Source organism: Lepisosteus oculatus, chromosome 5 (genome assembly GCF_040954835.1).
Source record: "Lepisosteus oculatus isolate fLepOcu1 chromosome 5, fLepOcu1.hap2, whole genome shotgun sequence".
NCBI classification, from domain to species: domain Eukaryota; kingdom Metazoa; phylum Chordata; class Actinopteri; order Semionotiformes; family Lepisosteidae; genus Lepisosteus; species Lepisosteus oculatus.
The window spans coordinates 59,337,790-59,351,810 of NC_090700.1; the positions used below are offsets into that span (position 1 = coordinate 59,337,790).

Here is a 14,021-nt window from a genome sequence, read left to right on the forward strand (position 1 = left end):
CCTCTGGAGGATGTGCTGAATTTGGGGGTTATGTTTTAGTATGCACTCATGTCTGCTATTGCAGTCAGCTGAGGATAATCATTTCATTTAATCCCTGGCCTTTATTAGAATCCATTCCTCCAAAAGAGCCCAATCATTCTTTAATGATTGCATTACAAAGGCCTCAGTTAGAGCCTTCTGTAAAGATGACACCGTACCTATTTGCAGCATTGTTGTGTTGAGGTCATGGGTAGAGTGTCCAGATTTTGTCTTCACAGAAGAATGACTCTGAGAAGGAGCTGCTGAGACTGCAGAGAGCCCACCAGCAGCAGCAGGCTGTACTGCAGAAGTACCAGGCCCGGGTGGCTAAGATGAACAGCCTGGAGGCCACAGTGCGGCAGCAGGAGAAGGTATAGTTCTCTGTATTTCCACTCCACACTGGACATGGCAGGAAACTGGGCCAGCTGAGTGCTTCCATTGCTCATTTGTAAGATGGTCATATGGCCAGAGCTCACACAATGACCTGTGGTGGAAGGTTTCCTACCAATATGTTTCCTACAAAACTTAACTGATATTACAGTTCAGTGGAACACTAATTCATGGGAGAAATCCCAGGTTTGAGAGGTTCCTTCATGCTTATAAAAATATAATCTAATTCCAGCAAAAAGTCTTCCTTTAAATGATTTATTTTTATACTCACTTAGTCAAGCTCTACAAACCATTTTGGAATATGGTTCAGAAGAGAAAAAAAAAGATTTTGTTAGATATCTCAATGTTTCCTTCTCTGCAAATAGGAAATCAAGTCATGTTTCTTTGCTGCAGGTGATAGAAAAAATGGAAAAGGTTTTGGACAGTAAACTGAAAGAGAAGAAAAGAGATCGAGGGAACACTATGACTAAACAATCAGGTGGGGCTCATAAAACTTACAAACAGGATATCTAAACAGAAAACGAATTAAGGAAAACACCCCAGAAAGTCCTTCTATTTTCAAAATATCCTCCTCTCCAGAATATTACTAGATAAACACCAGTTCACCTGCCCATGGACTTTGTGATACATCAAGATTGTTAAGAAACTTAAAAAAAGTTTAAGTGAGCATTAAATCGCACACAAAAACTAGAAAAAAAGCTGAGCCTTCTTCAACTGTGAGGGAGAGAGAGGAAGCAGGGATATAAAGCACAGGGGAACATAGCACAGAACAGGTGAGAAAAAGTTTCCAAACAAAGGAAGAACTGGGGAAGAGAAATCGGTCATGAATGGAGAGGTTTATATATCATTGGAGGGGTGATCCAGGTTAAAGGAAATATTTTTGGGGGAGTTGGAGCCCTGAAATCCCTATAAAAAGATGCAAACAGAAAGGTCAGTGAAATCATGGCTGGGATTTGTGAAATGGGGAACTATCAACTGGGAGAAATCTTTAAAAATGCTCAGTTGCGTTTGGGACTGAAGTGGGGTAAAGTCTATTGAACCTACTTGATTTAAAGCTCTTTTAGTACTGTCAATTCTTCTTTTTACTTGAGAGAAGGAGCAGTTGATGACAACAGGAGGAAAGAGATGGAGTCTGCTCTGGCTGCAGAGAACACACGTCTCAGAGGGGAGCTGGAGAAACTGCGCTACCAGACTGGACCCCTCGTGATACAGCAGCCAGCACAGGTGGTACAGGTGTCCCATGGACAGGCTGAGAACTGCAGCTCATTTACTCGTTGGTCTCAATACTGTAGTTGTGGTGAAGTATTTTCTGACTCCTGTCTACATAAACAACAATACATACCATGCTTCTAAAAAGTACAGTGTACAACTGGATTTGTAAAATCACATTTTATTTTGCATTCTTTGTTCTGTTTATACACTGTATCAGTTGCCATTCTTTTGTGGATTTTAATTTTGTTTGGCATGTACACATCAGATAAAGCCTTTTGCTAAAATGTCCTGGACGTGTTTCTCGATATTGCCAATGTAAATATTATAAGCTGTCAAGAACAGCTGCATTCCAGGTGCCACTCATGATCAACTAAAAATGCAGAGCTTCTTGTCTTCAGCATCTGATAGTTGAGAGTAGATTTATTTGAAAAATTGCTGCAAGCAGTGAAAACATCAAATACCCTTGCAAGGAATCCATGCTACAAAGGAAATGCCCACACTGTACAAGCCATCCTTTTAGCTTTTATCAATATACTGTATCTCTTATTCTAGACCTTCAAATAGTTACATCTCTTTTTCAATTGATCTGACTTGACACCTGTATCCAGACACAGGACCCATTCCCAGACAATGAGAAGTTGAGTTTGCTGACCCGCCTGGAAAAAGCTCAGGCCCGCATACAAGTGCTGGAGAGCCAGGTAGGCCTCATCGTTAATGAATGTGCTTTATTATAACTAGTAATAATAATAATCTATTATTGGATTCAGAAAGACGTTTATCTTGAAGTATCACATACTTTAAAATGTTATGCCTCATAGAAATGGTATTAAAAGTTAAAAGCAAATGTGCCGGCTACTGAAGCCTCTATCTGATTGTGTCTCTCTCTTCCTGCCCCCTTCCTGGACAGGAAGTGTTAATGGTCAGGTTAGAGCTGTCCTCTCTGACGCTTGTGTCTCTCTCTTCCTGCCCCCCTCCTGGACAGGAAGTGTTAATGGTCAGGTTAGAGCTGTCCTCTCTGACGCTTGTGTCTCTCTCTTCCTGCCCCCCTCCTGGACAGGAAGTGTTAATGGTCAGGTTAGAGCTGTCCTCTCTGACGCTTGTGTCTCTCTCTTCCTGCCCCCCTCCTGGACAGGAAGTGTTAATGGTCAGGTTAGAGCTGTCCTCTCTGACGCTTGTGTCTCTCTCTTCCTGCCCCCCTCCTGGACAGGAAGTGTTAATGGTCAGGTTAGAGCTGTCCTCTCTGACGCTTGTGTCTCTCTCTTCCTGCCCCCCTCCTGGACAGGAAGTGTTAATGGTCAGGTTAGAGCTGTCCTCTCTGACGCTTGTGTCTCTCTCTTCCTGCCCCCCTCCTGGACAGGAAGTGTTAATGGTCAGGTTAGAGCTGTCCTCTCTGACACTTGTGTCTCTCTCTTCCTGCCCCCCTCCTGGACAGGAAGTGTTAATGGTCAGGTTAGAGCTGTCCTCTCTGACGCTTGTGTCTCTCTCTTCCTGCCCCCCTCCTGGACAGGAAGTGTTATTGGTCAGGTTAGAGCTGTCCTCTCTGACGCTTGTGTCTCTCTCTTCCTGCCCCCCTCCTGGACAGGAAGTGTTAATGGTCAGGTTAGAGCTGTCCTCTCTGACACTTGTGTCTCTCTCTTCCTGCCCCCCTCCTGGACAGGAAGTGATAATGGTCAGGTTAGAGCTGTCCTTTCTGACGCTTGTGTCTCTCTCTTCCTGCCCCCCTCCTGGACAGGAAGTGATAATGGTCAGGTTAGAGCTGTCCTCTCTGACGCTTGTGTCTCTCTCTTCCTGCCCCCCTCCTGGACAGGAAGTGTTATTGGTCAGGTTAGAGCTGTCCTCTCTGACGCTTGTGTCTCTCTCTTCCTGCCCCCCTCCTGGACAGGAAGTGTTAATGGTCAGGTTAGAGCTGTCCTCTCTGACGCTTGTGTCTCTCTCTTCCTGCCCCCCTCCTGGACAGGAAGTGTTAATGGTCAGGTTAGAGCTGTCCTCTCTGACGCTTGTGTCTCTCTCTTCCTGCCCCCCTCCTGGACAGGAAGTGTTAATGGTCAGGTTAGAGCTGTCCTCTCTGACGCTTGTGTCTCTCTCTTCCTGCCCCCCTCCTGGACAGGAAGTGTTATTGGTCAGGTTAGAGCTGTCCTCTCTGACGCTTGTGTCTCTCGAAGCTGGAGGAGAACGCACGGCGGTGGGGCCGAGAAAAGCAGGACCTGCTGACCCGCCTGAGTGAGCACGACCACGGCTTCGCTCGCACGTCCACCATGATCCTGCACGACTTCCCCCTGGTCAGCCCCGGCCCTCTGCTCCTGCTGCACTTGTGCTCCCTGCCTTTTCCGTCTTGTTGACCTCAGGTGTCCTCAGTCTTTAGAAAGGGGCTTTGTGAGGGATTGTCTGACCATACGTCTGCTTAAAATGCAGTTAGAACATGCAGTTTAAGGGAAAAAAATGGATTTCAGGTAACTATTTATTTCCAAATTTAAACAAGTTTTCCAAACGCTGATATTAAGCCTAACTTAGTCCGTTCATCATTAGTGAACCACTTATTCCTGGTGAGGTTGGCAGAACTTCTGAATCTGACCAGAAAGATGACAGCCTAGATAGGATGACAGAATTTATACTATCAAACACACGCACCAGTTGTCTCTAAGGCACAACAAAGAGATACTCGTTAACCTGGACAGCTTGTTCTTGGGAGAAAACCTGAAACCTGAAGGGTGGAAAAGTCCTGCTGTTCAGTTTTCAGTTGGCGGTGCCAACATGGGGCAACAGCAGAGACCCTGCTGTCTAGTTCTGTGGCTCTAATGGGTTCAAGCCCAGTGGGGCACTGGTTCAAGACCAAAAGTGAATGACTGGCATGACATCCTATAATGATGAAGATAAAAGTTCTTCTTTAAATTAATACAAGTTCGTATAACCTCTTAAAATATTGAAATAGCGTATAACAGGAATGAAGAGAAAGAAGAACCTTAGTTAAGAATCACAGTGTAGACTGGTGGAAAAGGGAGAGATTTTGATGGTTCAAAGTGAACCATCCATATTCTTCTGTTTCATCTACTAGTACACTTTATCATGAACATGACAAACCTGAATTCATGTCCATTGCTATACTCTCTTTACAGTACTGAAGGTGCCCTCTGTTTCTCTTTGCAGAAGCATGGCTCTACCTCCTTGCCAAACCCCAGCAGACACAGGAAGCTGGACCCCCTGACGTAGCCATTCCTCAAAACCCCTGAGCTGACGCCTTTGAGATCTTTATTTTTACTTCCCAAACCCCACACAAAAATTCATATTTCTGCCTACGTTCAATAAAAATCTAGGATTTGTTTTTCAATTGACTTAATTATTCAAGTATCAATGAAAAGTATACTGTTTTACTCACACTCCCATACAGTATTCTGACATGGGAACAAGTAATAGGTTTACTCCATGCTGAAAAGAGAAGAGAGAAAAACACAACGTTTCAGCTGTGAAGCCTTCTTCAGGTGTCTTTTCGGCTGTGTTTTCGGGTTCACAGCCAAAACTTTGTGTTTTTCTCTCTTCTCTTTTCAGCATGGAATAAATCTATTACTTGTGCCTTTGCAGACTATGCATGCTGACGCAGCTCCCCACCTGAAGTATTCTGGCATTGCAGCTTCACATCTGCTTGTCCACTGTTTGAGTTAAAATGTTAGTCAACTCAGGGTCAGTGTACCATACAAGGACAGCTCAAAGCAGTTTTGGTACTTTGTGGTCTGTAACACATTCTGCAAGGTCTTTGAGGACCTGCTGCCTAAAATATTTCAATGGAATGGGTTATGAAGAAATTGGCAATAATTACTGAGTATAATAAGAAGGTACAGTCTGCATGGTCTGTCTTCCCTCTCCCCACACACAGCTAAGAAAAAACATTTTACAGATTCTTAAACAATTCAGGCCACTTGATTCCTTTATATCTGGGAAGATGAAAACTTATTGAGGCAACAAATCTTAAAGCATATTCCATTTCTTTCAAGTATCTTCCTCAAAGGCAGGTCTTTTTTAATAAAATATTGTAGATCATGTACAATACTAGCAACACAATATCACACCATGAATGGCTGGTGTTGTCCTGTAGCAGGAGTTTGATTTACTGCTCCAAAGCAGCTGTGTTGTATGTTTTACTGAGCACCACAATGACCCAAAATCGTTTCCCTTGTGTTATTTACTGTAACTGGGCGGACAGGTTTGTGGAGAATGAACTTGGAGCTCCTCATTCTTCATTACTTTCTCTGCTGTAGAGGTCTCAGGGTTAAAACGATGGGCTTCTCAGGCAACAGGATCAGCTCAAAGGTGCTCCTGATATCCACTTGCCTTTGTTTTTCAATTTTAAAGTTCTCAAGCATCTACAATAACAGGAGACAGAAACCAGTTAACAGCTGTAAAGTGTGAGTCTAAACTGACAGCAAAGCTGCCTCGCAGAGCTCTGAAAAATAAGTGCATTTCCTTTAACTTGTGTGCAAACATAATTGATCGCCTGCTTTTTGCCTCAATTAACTGTCTAAGGTGCCACTGGATCTAATGCATGCAAGGCTAATTTCATTTGAGGCAGAATCTTCCAGTTAAACATAACCACCTTGATAGGGGTGGGATACAGAGCTGGGCAACAAGTCATGCAACTGGACTCCTTGTAGTGGTAAAAGTGATTTCCTGCACTACCTCATTCAAGTCAAGTTAAGGATGGAGCCGAGACTCACGTGTATGAGGAACAGCTGCATCTCCGTCTCGGCAATCCTGCGGCCTAAACACTGACGTGGCCCGAACCCAAAACCCAGACTCCGGAAGTAGCTGTGCTCCCCCCTCAGCCAGCGGGAGGGCTGGTACTGCTCTGGCCGGGGGAAAACGTGGGGGCTGCGGCCCATAGCGTAGAGCCCCAGCTGGACCAGTGTCTGGACAGAACAACCAGGGCTCAGTGCAGTTCTCATGTCAGCATGGGGTTTCATTTTCAAACAACATGACTATGCACTAATACTGTACAAGAGAGCACAATTTCAGGGAGACAGCGCTTTGAATACCAAAGGAAATGGGTAGCCACTTTCCACAAAACTATTTTGAAAGAAATGGTTTCAAAAGCATGTGATATCAATTTATTTGAATCGTCATGCTTTCTAATCGAAGTGAGCTGGGTCTTTTTTAATGTTTTCAAACTAAAGATTAGCCTTATATGTTAGTTCACGTACCCAGTATAAGCTTTAGCGATAGCAAGTTTTCAGTCAGGCAGAATCCTAGTCATGCACTGGACTGGACTGTGGTCTCGTTGTGAACAAGTCAGCGGCCAAACACGATGGATCACACCAGGAGCACAGCACCCTGCTTTCAGAAAACGGAGGGATGCGACGGAGACTGTTTCTTACCCCCGACGGGATGTGGTAGTTCTGGATCACAATGTCTTTGGTAATGTATCTTTGCAAACTCACAGCAACGGGATGCAGCCTGGGAGAGAGAGTGCACTAGGTCAGCCTCTCTTCTGTCATTCTTTATGTCAATATACGTAATTTAACGCCTAAAGGATGTATGAAGTGATTTTGTCTATTTAACCTGATAAAAAAAAGCTTGATACTTGGTATCATGAATAAAGCATAGAGAATCAAAAACTGATGAAACTTAAAAGTCAGCAAGTAGATCAGAAATTTTCTCCACTGCACTTCCCTCACAATTTTCAAAGGTTGCTGCTGGAAGAGGTGTTAGTGGGGCCAGCAGGGGGCGCTCACCCTGCAGTCCATGTGGGTCCTAATGCCCCAGTATAGTGACAGGGACACAATACTGTAAACAGGCGCGTTCCTTCGGATGAGATGTAAAACCGAGGTCCTGACTCTCTGTGGTCATAAAAAATCCCAGGGCACTTCTCGAAAAAAGTAGGGGTGTAACCCCGGTGTCCTGGCCAAATTTCCAATTGGCCCTTACCAATCATGGCCTCCTAATAATCCTCATCTATGAATTGGCTCCATCACTCTGCTCTCCTCCCCACTGAGAGCTGGTGTGTGGGGAGCGTTCTGGCGCACTATGGCTGCCGTCGCATCATCCAGGGGGCTGCACACTGGTGGTGATGGAGGGGATCCCCCATTACCTGTAAAGCGCTTTGAGTGGAGTGTCCAGAAAAGCGCTATATAAGTGTAAGCAATTATTATTATTATTATTATTATTATTATTATTATTATTATTATTATTATTATTATTATTATTATTAATTTTCGTTTCTCTCATCCAGCTGCTACAGTCCTGCTGTTTCCTTAACATGGTTCTCAGACAAGCTGCATTCCTGTCTGTTATACCTCAACGTCTCCTTCAAAGCTCCTTTGACCAAAGGCACCGCCTTTAACACTTGGGTTATGTCTCCGTCAGAAGAAGCCCTTGCGGCCTGTATCTCTGCCCGCAGCTCCTCCTGCAGCCCAGGGTGCCTGGCCAGCTCATACAAGGTCCACAGCAGGGTGATAGACGTCTGAAACACAGCACAGTCGACAAGAAAACTAACATCTGATGGAATGGTCTTTAAGTATTTGAACTAAAGAAATCATTTCACCATCTGTTAAATTTTCCGTACAAAGCAGGGGGAGATGTGCTGCAGTAACTGATTTTAGCCCCACAAGATTGCCTCACAATGCGTACGCGAGGCCTGAGACCGTCGGGTGTGGACAATGTGCTGTAAACAAAGGTGCTACCGTGTCCACCCCTCCCGCCATCAGCTCCGTCACGCTGGCCTTGATGTCTTCGATGGACAGCTTGTCCAGCATCAGCAGACTGGCCAGCACTCCAGGGTACTTCCCGTCGTTGGTGGGAGCCAGACGCAGCTGTCTGTAGATATTCTGAATACAGCGGTCAGCTGGAGGGGTCAAGATAAAGGGTCAGGTTTTGGCTGTTATTCCATTGAAACTTTTGTCCTTGCATTCACATAGCTATAGCAATAGGACTTGTACTGCTAGTGTCATTTTGAATTATGCTCCAGCTTCTTACACCAATACGATCCCAGTTAATGCATATTGCATGAAGTGTGTATATTTTTGTTAGTTTAAACAATGCTAGGGAGTTCAGATATGGTTAAACGTGAAGAGAAGCCTTATATGTTTTCATCAGTTCAGCAGGTGGATAGCGTGGCACCCTGTGAAGTGGTCTGTCCTTCGTTAAACCGGCCCAGACCAGGCGTCGGCTCAGCCGGCTCTGACCTTGTCCGAAGATGCCGTCCCAGGCCTCCACGTGCTCTTTCCACACCTGGGAGCCCAGTCTGCGCAGCAGGCCGGGGGGGATGTACAGCATGGGGGAGGTGGTCTTGAACATGCGAGAGATGCAGTCGATGAAGTGCTGCGCCTCGGGGTCGATGTAGTCGTGCAGCAGCCCCAGCCGTTCCCCATACAGCACGGAGCTCACCGCTGGGACACGGGGGAGAGGGGGAGAGAGGGAGAGAGCCATCACCGCAAGACACTCGCGGTAGAGGGAAGAGGCAGGCCTGGCCTGGGAAACACACTAGAGTGCCTTATCATGGGAATATCAGTGAGGCACTAGCTCAACAAGTGGAGAGGCTATACACCCTTTCCATTTTTAGTTGAATTTGTGAAGTATGGTCCTACAGTAAATATTAGGCATGTTCCATGTCACTATATATGATCTCACATATCAATTACTTCCTCGGGTGTTGATAATCTTGTTCTGATTGAGTGCTTTCTGATCCTGACTAGAGTATCAGACCTTCCCATCCCTCTGTCAAAGTGATCAAATGTGTACTTTTAGGAAGTACAGTATGAAAATCTGGGATAATAGGGAGTGCTGGGAACATAACTTACTGTTTTGTGGGCTTGTGCAGCTATAACTGCATTAATGTCAAATGTTACAGTAACACATCAAGAGACAGTATAGACCAATTTCTGGATTTGTTGGTAAACACAGATTCCTAATTCGTATTCCTGTGCACCTCTGACATACTCTTTCTGTCAGTAGTTCAGGTGGGTAGCTGCATCAGCATGCACAGGCTGCAAAGGGACAAGTAAAGGTTTATTCCATGCTAAAAAAGAGAACAGTTTCATGGAAACTTCTCACGGTGCAGCATGGCATATGCCTTTACTTGTCTCTTTCTGTCCGGCCCACATGCCCACACACCAAGATAAATGGCCCCCACTAACGAAGCTACAGTACAATAATTCCTCAGAGCCTCACATTCCAGGGCGAATTTGAAGAGCTCGTGGGAGAGGTCCACTGTCCACTGGCCCGTGCTGCTTCTCTCAATCTTTTTGTGAACCCGGGCCACGAAGTCCTGGCCGACCTCGTCCAGCAAGGGCACGAAATTCCCCAGCACCTGGGGGGCGATCACCTCTTTGTTGAGGATCACTCGATGGGAGCGCCAGTCTTCCCCGTCCCTGAGAAAGAAAAAGAAAAGAGCGTTTTTCACACTTTGCTGTTATTTGTATATTTTGCTGCCTTGAAATTATTTTCTTCTTTTTTTTCCTTGTGCACTTGACATTTTCTAAATAAATAAGCCGCACTGTTCATCGTTTCACTTTTTTTTTAATTTGAGACCCGTCTTGAAATTTGTTTTTCACCTTTTAAAATACAGTATGTGTTTTGAAGACCTGTGTTGGCTGAAAGGTGACCAGCTGGCAGGACTGTAGGAATTAGCTGATTCATTGGCGTTCCCACCTGTGTCTGTTAACCTATCGACAAGCTTTTTAGTTAGAATAAAGAGCAAATTCATAATCGCCAAGCTCGTGAGACATAATGTACTCTAACTAGGATACGTTTGGAATTAGGACCTCAGTGCAGAAAAAAAGATGGCAAAACAACTAAAAAGAACTAAGATGATTTACAAGTACCAGTTAGCATCAGTTTTTAAAGGCATAGTTAGAATGAAAATCAGCAGAAACAGGTGTCCTCAGTCTGCTGAGTTTCATTTGCACTGGGCCCTTAATCACCAGACACGAACTGTATTGCAGAAGAAATAAAATTCATTCAGAATTTGAGGGCACTTTGAACCTCCAAGGTTTTGACTGCAACACAGAAATGTAATGAGCAAAAAAGCAGTGTTGGAATTACAATGCCAGAAGAAAAGGCATCTCATTACTTGAGCAGGACTCCATATCTGTGGTTCCTGTAATCTCTGTATGAGGTCCAAGGTTCCATCTTCAGTCTTTTGGGGTAGTGGCCCTCTGCTTTAAACAAGATGGCAGCATCCTCTGGGTTAATTATATTCACACTTTCATAGTAACCAATTTTCTCCCTAAAAAAAAGAAAAAAAAGTATTAGGAGTCAATATCAGGTGTAGTTTCAACACTGTAGACATCTACAAATTGAAACATAAAAACTGATCTAAAGGTGTCATGTAATAATTGGAAAGTGGTAATGTTATCAGGCAAATATTTTCAGAGGTCAGTTATCTTTTTCAGGGCTGGCCCGGCTCATAGAATCTGCCATTTATCGGGGTTACAGTTTTACCTGGCCTACATTTTTAAAATATTTTTAACTATCAGGCTATGACTCCTATGATTTGGAATTGTGTTGCTCTACAGATATCATTTTTTTACAGTCCCCTTTGATCTGGCTTCAAGACAAAAATATTTCATACACAACCACACAGTCACTGATCTATTTTTTTTCATGGTTTCCCTGGATAACAGGATTTGGAGCTCTTCAATTTACATTAGTTTTTTACATTTTGTTTGGTTTGGTCATTTCTCCCTGTAAGAACTGTGTACTGTGTAACGGGGGGGGGGGGTGTTTACTGAAAACGATTAATCGTAGAGGTTAACGAGCAACTTGATAATGTACGTCAAGTTTTGTACGTCACGTACGTGCTACTTTTTCGAGTGATTCCCCAATCCCCTCTTAATCGGTCATTTTACGAGCGAGTATAAAGTACTTGTTAACCCCGCCTCTGAAGTCGCTTAGCAAAAAGCATCACAATTCGATTAATAATACTTTAATTATATGGTGTCGTTTTTGGTCCATCAGTGGGCTGAAATAAAGTTGTGAAAAGGAATATGAAGTAAACATGACATCATAAGTTAACCAATGAAGCGGAACCGTATAGATGGGCACCAAATCGGACACCTATTGTTTCTAAATTTCGAATTTTACAGATTTTCTAAGAGAAAATAAAATAAATGACTGACACGCCGTAAAAGAAAACCAAGATTGACTGCGTGCGTGACTATCATCTTGTCAACTATAAATCTTCGCATTTTTTATTTTTTAAAATGAAATGTATTGGAACGGATTGGGGTTCTCGTAAATAAACGATCGATCTGAAACTCGAGTTCACGATGTTCTTAGCGCTACGATGCTTTCGGGAAACCCAACCCAGAACTGTTTCAAACGTGATCAAGAAATGGAAATGTTACCACAGAAAAAGAATCAGCTTTTAAAAGAAGTATTTAAGAAGCGAGTAAACTAATTTAGTTAAGAATTAAGAAAATACATCTTTTTATAATTACAATGCATAACTCTGGTTCAAGTAAGATTTAAAAACAAATCAGTTGTTCATCTCTTTTTAACCCTAAAATGTGAAACAAGATTCTGTGCGTCAGGCTGATCTTTGCATAACTAAGAGAGAGCATTGCAACACCTCATCAGGGACGTGATGAGTAGCTGTTTATTACATTGCAAGATGGGACTTGTACTAGATGTTGAAGTACAGTGCTGTAACTCATTACAGTGGGGTTTTTTTTTTTACTTTTTCTCTTAAAATCAACTACCCTTCAGCACTCGATATATAGAGTTCTTACTTCTTACAGAATCAATACAAATGAATACGAAATTTTGTTTCAAAATAGAAATGCCACTTACCTGTAAATAGGTCCAAATGTGTTAAAATTGTCAAGCATAATTCCGTGAATGTTCTTAAATCCATCTAACTTCCAGAAGTTGTACAAGTTAACCAATCCATTCTTCCAGTTTCCAGGAATCTCACTAAAGGGTTTGACTTTCTTGTGCAGCTCTGGAGAGGTGGGCTGTGTAGATATGGCCATACTGGCACTGTAGCACCTTCTGTAAAAAGGTGCACCTGCAGCTCTGATGACAGCAAGGCTGGGTGAAACTGCACAGTGCCAGCAGGGCTTCACCATCATCATCAGGCTCTATCTTCTTATTACTGGGACTACTATGGCTCAATAGAAGTGGGCTGTTTATATACTGCCCTCACGGTTCAAGCTTCAAGGCCTTCCAAAGACAGTCAAATATTTAGGATTTAACCCCTTCTATTCCTCTTATTCTAATCAGAATGGTCCTGGAGTAACTTTGTCTCTTTAGGGTTAAATATCACCAATTGCTGTACTGACGGGCAATACACAGATCAGAGCAATCCTTGAAGATGAACCACGTTGTCTTTCTAAACAACTGCACAAGTATGATAAGGGTTTAAGAGGTAAATATCATTAGACCAGGAGATCTCATATTCTGCTCCTAGAGGGCCTTCGTAACTTCTGGGTTTTGTTCCAACCTGAGTGGACAATTGAAACCGTTATCACAATTATTTGTAGGTAGTCAAACATTCACTTCTTTAAAGGTACGCTGCAGAGCCCGGTTAGAAGTTTTAAGTATTAATCACAGTTAAATAATTATACTTATAGCTCAAGTGGGATACAGTAGACTCCACACCGTTGTGTGGGAAAACTAGACACTCCCAGTCAAGTTGCATTTCACTGAATCTCAAAGTAAAAAAGAAGTTGACACGACCTCTGTGAACTTGGCACATGCAAACGTTTGGGCTCCCTAAGTACAACCAGTTCTTAGTAACACCTCCATTGGCAGAAATCGCAGCTTCCAAACATATCCTGCAGCCAGATTAGAGTGTTCTGTTCTTGCTTTTGGATTTTTTTCCCCAACTCTTCCTTGCAGAACTCTTCTAGCTCAGACATATTCTTAGGTCTTCTCCCTTTAACTTCCATTTCTTAATGATGTTTCTGACAGTTGAAATTGCAAGCTGGAAGCATTCAATGGTCTTCATAGGCTTCTCCTGCTTTGTAAGAGTGAACTATATGTTTAAAGTCCTCGGACAGCTGCTTAGAGAAACCCACTGTTGTTGAAAGAAGCCAGAACAACAATCACAACCTCAGAGTATTTGCTGAACACCGTCTTCACATGACTTCACGTAAAGCCTAAAGTCAGTTTGGGGCTTTTGAAAAACACAAATGAAAAAAGTAGTAATGAATCAACAGGAAAGTTGCCCAAATTTTTTCGCATGCCATATTCACTTTTTTTTTCCCCAATCTGTTAACATCTGCAAATAAACAGTAATTTTGCATGACAATTTACAGAAAGATCTTGTGTTTAACTTTGTACCCTGTAGATGTTGTGTCATCTTCTGATATTCATTGAAGCACAATATAACCAGGGGTGCCTAAACATTTGCACACAATTTGAATTAAGCTCTTCAAATGCAGAGTTTGAGACAGTTTTGTAGCAATGTTATC

General features: G+C 43.2%; 2 protein-coding genes across 3 annotated transcripts in view; one reads left to right on the top strand and one right to left on the bottom strand.

Moving 5' to 3' along the window:
* ccdc33 (coiled-coil domain containing 33) overlaps window positions 1-4,945 on the top strand; it is a 99,110-nt gene extending 94,165 nt beyond the window's left edge. Inside the window, exons 19-24 of one of the 2 annotated variants that reach the window (XM_069190740.1) lie at window positions 258-389; window positions 802-886; window positions 1,502-1,632; window positions 2,229-2,318; window positions 3,783-3,899; window positions 4,765-4,945. In XM_069190740.1, the coding sequence (XP_069046841.1) occupies window positions 258-389; window positions 802-886; window positions 1,502-1,632; window positions 2,229-2,318; window positions 3,783-3,899; window positions 4,765-4,827 (618 nt within the window). In that variant the 3' untranslated portion in view covers window positions 4,828-4,945. Of the gene's footprint in view, window positions 1-257; window positions 390-801; window positions 887-1,472; window positions 1,633-2,228; window positions 2,319-3,782; window positions 3,900-4,764 lie in introns of those variants that run through there. The other variant, XM_069190741.1, reaches the window with a different exon arrangement.
* Window positions 4,946-5,614: 669 nt separating this feature from the next.
* cyp11a1.2 (cytochrome P450 family 11 subfamily A member 1, tandem duplicate 2) lies at window positions 5,615-14,002 on the bottom strand. The gene is made up of 9 exons (XM_069190742.1): window positions 12,397-14,002; window positions 10,676-10,831; window positions 9,775-9,974; window positions 8,790-8,993; window positions 8,289-8,449; window positions 7,902-8,068; window positions 6,984-7,062; window positions 6,327-6,518; window positions 5,615-5,975 (listed from the first exon to the last, which is right to left on the bottom strand). Exons 1-9 carry the CDS (start codon window positions 12,678-12,680, stop codon window positions 5,853-5,855), a joined length of 1,566 nt encoding a protein of 521 aa, XP_069046843.1. The 5' UTR covers window positions 12,681-14,002; the 3' UTR covers window positions 5,615-5,852.
* Window positions 14,003-14,021: the final 19 nt, after the last annotated feature.